This window comes from Echiichthys vipera (genome assembly GCF_963691815.1).
Source record: "Echiichthys vipera genome assembly, chromosome: 7".
Classification (NCBI taxonomy): Eukaryota; Metazoa; Chordata; class Actinopteri; order Perciformes; family Trachinidae; genus Echiichthys; species Echiichthys vipera.
This window is the reverse complement of record NC_139832.1, coordinates 19,061,986-19,070,727: the sequence shown is the minus strand read 5'-3', so window position 1 is coordinate 19,070,727 and position 8,742 is coordinate 19,061,986. Positions and strand designations below refer to the sequence as shown.

General features: G+C 43.7%; 1 protein-coding gene across 1 annotated transcript in view; it reads left to right on the top strand.

The window, feature by feature from the left end:
• Positions 1-425: 425 nt before the first annotated feature.
• Positions 426-8,742, top strand: part of ccnd2a (cyclin D2, a) — a 21,524-nt gene continuing 13,207 nt past the window's right edge. Inside the window, exons 1-3 of the mRNA XM_083917286.1 lie at positions 426-658; positions 2,028-2,243; positions 5,328-5,487. Coding sequence (XP_083773412.1) covers positions 464-658; positions 2,028-2,243; positions 5,328-5,487 — 571 coding nt within the window. The 5' untranslated portion in view covers positions 426-463. The remainder of the gene's footprint in view (positions 659-2,027; positions 2,244-5,327; positions 5,488-8,742) is intronic.

Below are 8,742 nucleotides of genomic sequence, written 5' to 3'. Positions count from 1 at the left end.
CAGTCTGTATGGTCTGTGCGAATAAATCTGGTTACAGTCGAGTTTGTTGTGCGTCTCCTTCTGGGAAAGTGTCTGTTTCATACACGTTCAAATGAAACACGTATTCTGAAAGTTGTGCATGCTAGAATAGAAGAAAGAGGGACAGGAGTGCAGCATGCTCTTCTGGTCTATACAGAGGTAATGAAGTGAATTGCGTCAGTGGCGCATGCACGGCAGTCTTGAAATGCGCCTGATCTGGCCAGGCGGATGAAAGTAGAGGCGCACTGTGGAGAGAGGAAAAAGTTCTCAACAAGGAGAGGCAGGACTACTCTTACGGAGCCCCTGCAGTCTCACTTTTTATGCCTCTAATAGACTTTCTCTGCCGTCTTTTTGCATTTTTTGCTCTGCAACGCCGCTTTTACGTTTTCGAGAGAGAAATACTACTTTTTTCTTTTTTTTTTACTCAAGTGAAAGCACCAGCACCATGGAGCTGCTTTGCCTCGAAATGGACACCATCATACGAGCTCGTCCCGATCCGAACCTCCTGTGCGATGACAGAGTCCTGCAGAGCTTGTTGACCATAGAGGAGAGGTTTCTACCACAATATTCCTATTTCAAAGGCGTCCAGAAAGATATCCAGCCGTTTATGAGGAGGATGGTCGCTACTTGGATGTTGGAGGTACAGCGAAACACCGAATGCTGACATGTCTTATTATTTCCGTGCTCGACTTTAAAGCCTCCTAAATTGTTTAGTTAGCGCTTTTCCGAGCGCTCATTGCAATTTCTGGACAGTAGATAAGACGCCCAGCTCTCATTTCCGACTGCTTATTCCTCATATTAAGCAAATGTGTCGCCTTCTGTCATTTCTTCCCATTTTTAAAGTACGGTGGCGAAGACTGTTTGTAAAACTTCGAGTTGTGATATCCATGGTTGTCTTTCTTTGATATTCCCCATATGTTGTCTGTACGAGCTGCCCGTTCATTTTTTAATGTTATTATTTTAGATAGCCTGAATATTTCCATGCACACGTATGCACTCCCCAATGCAATGCTGCCCTGTGCTGTTCTATCGCCATGTTGGTTTTTACAGGAGCGCTTGTGCTTTTAAGAAGACTTTACAGTGTCATTAACGCAATAACAGCGGTTAAAGCCCATCGACAATGGCAAAGGAGGGTCTTTTGTCTCCACTGAATATAGGAATGATCTCAAAAAGCGTTTCGAGGTATCTATTTTAAATGTCGGAAGGGGCGAGGGCCTTATCTCTCCTTTTGGTCTTCCCCCCGTCGCAATGCCTCACTCTGGACTTATGTTCGATTTTTGACACTTCGTCAAATATTTCTGGTCAACATCCATCTGTAAACAATCTTGAGTCTTCGGGCTTTATTTTCATGTACATATTGTAAGGGTCCGACACACTGAGGATTTTTAATTAATTTTTGAAATCAATATATCGGGTCGCCGGTGACGCACATCAGACCAATCTCTTGCGACTTACTTTTCATTTTGACGTTTTATTCCCGTTTATCGCGTGCGGATCTGGATATGAATTGTCGGGTCTGATACAGAAGACCCCCCTGGACATTATGATGCGAAGAAAACCTGTCTAGATAATTTATTTATATTTTTAATTATTTTATGAAAATATGACGAATGAAAAAAAAAAGAGTGTTTCCGTGTGCTGTGCCGTCGGGTTGTTTTTTGGCTCGGCTGATTGTGACTTGAATTCATTTCTTAGTGAATGAACTGCAGTTATGCCATTCTATTGACAGTATGTGTCTGAGACTTATTTCATTCTTTGTTAAATAATGTATTTTGAATTAATTGATGATGTCGCAACCTATTAGGGCTGGGCGCAAATTCTTGGCCGGGCCCCAACAATGTGTGTCATTGAATTTATATGTGCTATTTATGTGATTTTCTTTTGTTTCGTTCTCTCATAAAAGTTTTATATACATTTCAAGTGCTGGAAAATAAGTCAGATCTCTGTAGGGTGGATTACTGATTCCGAATGCTGAACATTGCTGCATTGTCTGCTGTCTCTTTATTCAGGTTTGTGAGGAGCAGAAGTGCGAGGAAGAAGTTTTTCCCTTGGCCATGAACTACTTAGACAGATTTTTAGCTGTGGTACCCACCAAAAAGTGTAACCTGCAGCTGCTGGGAGCAGTGTGCATGTTTCTTGCATCCAAATTGAAAGAGACTCGTCCATTAACTGCGGAGAAGCTTTGCATCTACACAGATAACTCCATCAGACCACAAGAGCTGCTGGTAAGCAACAGTTGGTTCAATACATTTCACAAAATTCACAGTGACACCTCTGAAGTGTCATGCTGTCGTCATTTGCTGGATAAACCCAGACATATAGCTTCCTGATATATGTTTTTCTACATCATGTGTGTTTTGGGGGTAAAGGGGGGTGGGTGGGGGTATTTCAGTTGTTTTAAGGTATTAACTCACTCAAATATCTTCATTTGAATCATTCAGCTCAGTTCAGCTCAGCTCAAAACATCACATACAAAACACCAGGGTTTTTCTCATTACGGTCATTCTGTTGTGCAGCCTCCACTGCTGTTATCAAAGGTGCATAAAAAGCCTTGCAGTGAATTGTTCCACAATGGCTCTCTTTACTGTACAAGACCCTCAGGGCTTTACAGTATCCATCCAGCCTGTGCAGTGGTCTCCTTCGCCATCTAGTGGCAGATATTTGCACAGAGCAACGGGGTCAGCTTGAACTCCAGCCAAAGTTCTGACTCTGTTCCTGTCAGCTTGAGAGGGAGAGACACAGAGAAATGCAAGTTTGCCTTTTACAGTTTAGCTTTCATCCAAGAATAACTCATGGATGCACACTTTTCTGATATTATGTCATGCTGCAATATTTCAGATTCTCACACATTTTTCAACGCTGAAATGCAGCCTACAGTCACAATGATGCATGGAACTCGTGACGCAGGCTAGATGTGTGTCATTTGGAGTTAAAAAAAACCAACTATCATTCCTCTGTTTCATTTGATAAGTCTTCTTTGGCCTGATAATACAAGCTACCTTCACCAGTGCAAACCAATTAATTAACTCAGTTTCACATCAGATAAGGGTTTCCCCACTGCTCTGTGGTGCTACATAAACGTTTCTCAGTAAACAACAGCCAATCCCACCCATGTTGTGAAAGAGGCCACATATTATGATTCAGACGTGGCCCATGCTTGTAGGCCTGACTGGTCGGCTCTACTCACCGAGCCGAATGCTGCAGAATATTCAAGTTCATGATGAGCTGCTGTTGGTTTGATTGGTTTCTGATCATTTTTTGGAATGTAATTCCTTCTTTGGAATACTGTGTCAGATTTAATCTCCCCTCTCTCCAGTGAATGGTGCAATAGTTAGCGTATTATAAGCGGGACAAGTAAACAGAATGTGCATTCAAATGAAAAAAGTACTGCCCCATTGGCCGGGGTGGACAGTCATGCTGCACTTTTACAAGAAAACGTTGTACCTTTATGTTCAGTCTGAAGACAAAGCCCTCAGTCCTTGAACTGGTTTGTTGGGGCCTCTTCTCAGTGTTTCTGTATAAGGCAGTATTTTGGCTGACATGCAGATACAGGAAACAGAGATCAGCTGCTTGGGGCATGTGATCGTTTTTTTTTTGTTTTTTTTTGTCCTGTCTTTGGTAACAATTTCTTGTAAAGAGAACCACAATGTTACAAAGAAGGTGTGACCAGAGGAAGGCACTAGCAGAAGGAAGTTGTTGCCTGCCAGCTTAGAGCCTGTGTTGCAAGGTTTGTCATAGCCTTTGCTGTAGACTTGAATCTTGCTTGCTGGCACTGATGGAAAAAGGCTTTTGAGAGCAGGAGGCAGCCATGTTGCAGACACAATCAAATAATTGAATCTTTGATATAACACACCTCCAAGCAAGCAGAGGATGATACCTTTGACCTTTAAGTCAGAGGTGCTATATTTTCTCATTTTCTACCACATGAGTAACTGTGGGCATAAACGCAATCCCCTGTTTAAACATAAAAAAACTCCTTCCTCTCTCCATTCCTCTGGCATTAAAGAGATCAGAAAACATTACAAGGCTGACAAAGGTCACTTTGATTAGAGCACTGCAGCTGGTAGCAGGGTCAGTGGCAGCCATGTTGAATTGTCTCATGACTGTGTCCATGTGCTCTCTCTCTCTCTCTCTCTCTCTCTCTCTCTCTCTCTCTCTCTCTCTCTTATTGACGGGGAGGGGGGGGGGGGTGAAGAGCATCCCGGGTCACAAGGCTGCAGTTCACAATTTTTTTTCCCAAATTAGTCACCAACTCTTTCGTTAATCACCTCCTTCTCTAGGAAGTGAAAGTAACAATACACTCTAAGAGAAGAAAACACCACACCTAGTGTCTCCCCGCCCTACGCACACATGCGTACACAAATTACACACACACTCATCTAGACTAGCATGTGTCATTGCATTTTGCCAAGAGTAAAATAATTAGTACAGAGAAGTTGATTCTGGTGAATAAATGTCCTGAGTAATGTTTAATTCAAAGCTGTTCAACCACTGCCCAAGGTTTATGGCTTTATATTTTGCACTTTACATAGTTGATATGAAGAATAATACAGACTGAACAGGTGGATGTATTGATAAGGGCAACAAACACAGAAAATACACTAAAGAAAAATAATCACATGACCTGTTGCAGCATACGATAAAGGGTTTTGATGGTTTAAATGAGGAATGGGATGAGATCAGATTAAATATTGAGACCCTTTTTTAGCTTTATAACAAAACAGATTTATTGCTAGTCCTGCTCAACAAGCACAGCCTTCCTATCCATTTTCACTCAGCAATCACACACACACACACACACACACACACACACACACACACACACACACACACACACAGAACCTCCGGTGGGCCTCTTTAGGAAAGTCCCCAGATGCCAGACAGACAGACCGGGAGGGAGACAGTGTTGTGAGGTCACCTGTGTTGGTGGCGCTGCTGGTGTTTCTCTGTCCCAGGCCCGGCCAAGCAGACTAACATAATAACAATAATGCTTAACCTCCACACATACTAATGTAAGGGGCCAGGAGCTTACAATAGCACAGTCACTCACTTTAGGCTGCATCATAACTGGCTGCAACTGCAGTGCAGTGCACTGTAAACTGCCCCAGTATGTAAATATGTGGTTGTACTTTTTGTCACTTAACTTGTTACTTACTGAGTCTTTCTTATTTTTGGTTCTCTCTCTCTCTCTCTGTCTCTCTCTCTCTCTGTCTCTCTCTCTCTCTCTCTCTCTCTCTCTCTCTCTCTCTCTCTCTCTCTCTCTCTCTCTCTCTCTCTCTCTCTCTCTCTCTCTCTCTCTCTCTCTCCAGGAATGGGAACTGGTGGTGTTGGGAAAGTTGAAGTGGAACTTGGCAGCAGTAACGCCGAACGACTTCATCGAGCACATTGTGAGGAGGCTGCCACTGCCTGAGGATAAGCTGGCACTTATACGCAAACATGTCCAGACCTTCATCGCCCTCTGTGCCACAGGTAGGACACAGTGGGAGCTTACGTACATTTGTACATTTAATGTTCTGAATTATTAACAGATGTTTGTCCAAATTAATTTAGATTTTTTTTGGTTGGGTTTTTTTTGGGGTTGTTTTATTTAATTGCAAAAACTGTTGAAAAGATGACCATGCGGAGTCCGACGTCATCTCAATAGCACAAGTGACACTGATAATGAATAAGCTGCCAAGTCGAACCAAGCAATAATGGCTTGCATCAACATTCTTTCTTGTGTTGCAAAATATCTTTATCTGCACATTCTTCTTTCACCACGGTATCAAAGCCCTCTTCTCTCAATAACATGCGGCAACAACTCTGTTGAAAGGTGTGCTGTGGGCCAGTCCCGGCCCGCCGTAACTAAAGTGAGATGCGGTACCTCCAATGGGTAATATTCTGCCTTAGAAAAGCATATGTCATGGAAGACATTTCAGTGTTAGACTCTTAGCTCTGACTTCCATCATTTGTCTTCTCTTGGGCTGGTATGTGGTTGTGTTTTAGAGGCATATCAGTGGCTTCCAGCGCATCCAGTAACACTTCAAAGCAGATTTAGCCTGGTTGAGGGGCATTCCCATGTCGCACAGGGTCGAGAAGAGGAATGGACAGGGGTGGAGGCAGGCAGGCCATTGTCTTTCCGCTCTTGAGGTGAATTGTTCTCTCAAGATCAAACATCCAGCGAGTCGTGGGAGGGACAGGGAGCCTTTAACATGATCTGAAGAAACGGAGAAGATGCAGGAGGGAACAGGGGAGGTGGGGAAAGCCAGAGGAGTGTATTGTTTTTGCACTGCCAATTCTAAGGCATGTCATGTTTTCATATCTCTTTCCCCCGCCGCCTTCCTTCCCTCTTTCTCTCCCCCCTTACTTCTCACGCCTCCCCGCCCTACAGCTGGAGGACATGATAGCTTTCCCATGTTGAGATTCTCTATAGGGCAGGTTTCTCCTGTTTGCGTCACCTCCACATTCAAAGCTACAAAATGTGTAGAGAGTGGAAACTAGCACTTTTACACATCTTTAAGGATATACTATATTAACAGTAATGAAAGAAAAAAAATGCACAATTACCCACGGTATGGCTGTTTGGCACTCCTTTGTTTCTCACTTTCTGGGTGACCCCCACCACCAGCAGCAGCTTCCTTTTCTGCAGGCCTCAAACAGGAATGCTAACTACACCCCCTCATGGGAAACAGCTCCCTGTGCTGACATCATTCAGAGGAGTGTGTGTATAGTTAGATGAATAGATACAAGGGAGGTGACAGGTATTTACAACATACAGTGATGGAATCCCCTGCACCGGTTGTGCAATGGATATGATGGGGTGAGAAAAGTTTGCAACAAAGGTTCATGTTTGCAAAGTTGATGAAGAAAACCCCTTCCTCTCTTTCTCTCAATCTCCCTTTCCTTCATTCTGTCCTATCTCTTGCTCTTTTCCTCACCCTCTCTCACCCCTTATTTTGTGCCAGCGGATTAATGTGTGGAATGACAGCGCGTCAGTGATCAGACCTATTCCCAAAGCAACATTGTGAAAGACTCAGCATGCACTTTGTCCTTAATTGCTTCAATGAGGCAGTGGAAATAAATTTACAAGCCTCCCGGAGTCGTCCTCCTGACATTGTGTTTTAGGAGAGAGACTTTCTGGAGATAGCTCTGGATTAGCAACAGGCCATTAATCTGTGTATGCTCTCCTCAGACATGTATCCAGGCAAACAGAGAGTGAGGGCAAGACCGAGAAAGAGAGAGAGCAAGTGAGTCAACAATTTGGTGCATCTGAAGATCTCTGGGGATTCGAAACCCCATTTGTGGAACGTTCCCAGCTGTAAATCTTTGGGTTATCTGGTGAGAATCCTCCTTGAGACGTCCTCCGAGCGGAGAAGGTGAAGATGCAGCAGAAGGAGGAGATCTCTCAGGAGGATTTACATTTGCAAGACAGTTGACAACGGGTCACCTGTGGCCTTCCTATTTCATACTTATTCAAGACAGCACCCTCCACTACTCCCACCACTGCTGCCCCATACTGAAAAAGAAAACATGCATAAAACCCACGGCTCTCTGTTTTCAAGGGAACAAGAGAAAGAAGAGGAGAAGTGGAGAATAAGGCCTCTCAATCCTAATGGCTCCTCTCTTTTGATGAAACAGTTCCGTTCGGGCCACTCGGTGGGATTTTGTCAGGTGGCGCAGGCTGGCTCTGTATTAATTAATAACATTGGCTGGTCCATTCAGGACTATGCAAATGGCTCGGGAGCTCAGCTAGAGGCTGGGAGAAAGGAGACAAAAGGCTTGGCCCTTACATTTCATATGCAGAGCCATGCGAGGGTCAGCGCTGCGGGGCCACTTGATAGGAAACACCAGCATTTCCCTCAGGCAGGCCGCCGGATAATAGCCCAGAAACAAGCTCATTAAGGGAGATTATGAACCTCCATTCCTACACACAGACACCAAGCACTCCGAGCTTCCTCTTCTATTCTTATTCAATTGAGGTAAAGTGGGAGAATGGACGGGGTGCATGGGGTAGACAGATGCACCCCGACCTGTCTGCTGCGGTTATTGAGATCCGTCTTCTTTCCATATTGGCAGGGATTATGGTCTATTTTTTAATACCGTCTCCAATAGCCCTCTCTGTAATGGTATGCATGGAATGGTGACAATAGTCATAGAAGTTGATCAAAAGAAAATTCTGGATGGGGGCCAGCACTGCTGTCCAAGAGAGAGTCAATTGTCCTGGAGGACACAATGACGATTTTGCTACAAGTCTGGATGTAAATAACAAGCAATTTAAGTCAGTGCGTACTCAATGTTTTATCTCAAAAATCTATTTGATTACTTTTTCTCCTAGAGTGTGGCAGTGTCGTTGGACTGTTCGAAGTAACTTGATGATTAACTGGTTAGTTTCTCCGACACAAACTAATGATTCACTGGCGAACAAACCTGAGAGAAGTCGAGCTTTGCTGCATGGGTTCACTTTGCTTTTTTAATGTCACTTTTTACTATAGAGTTGAAACAAAGCCGAGGTTTAAATTTTAGTATTTACTAATGCAGTGTGCAGAGTATATCCTGCTATTTACATACACTCACACAGTTGTACACTGGTTATGCTCACTGCAGAGGTAAAATAATATAGTATTATAATTAGTCATTGGAGCCTGACAGTTATAGATTTGTCTGCATCCTACACAGGTCTCCAAGCTGCGTACCTCACAGATTGTTCTGTGATGATTCAGTCCTACTTTTGTCTTAGTATCAGGT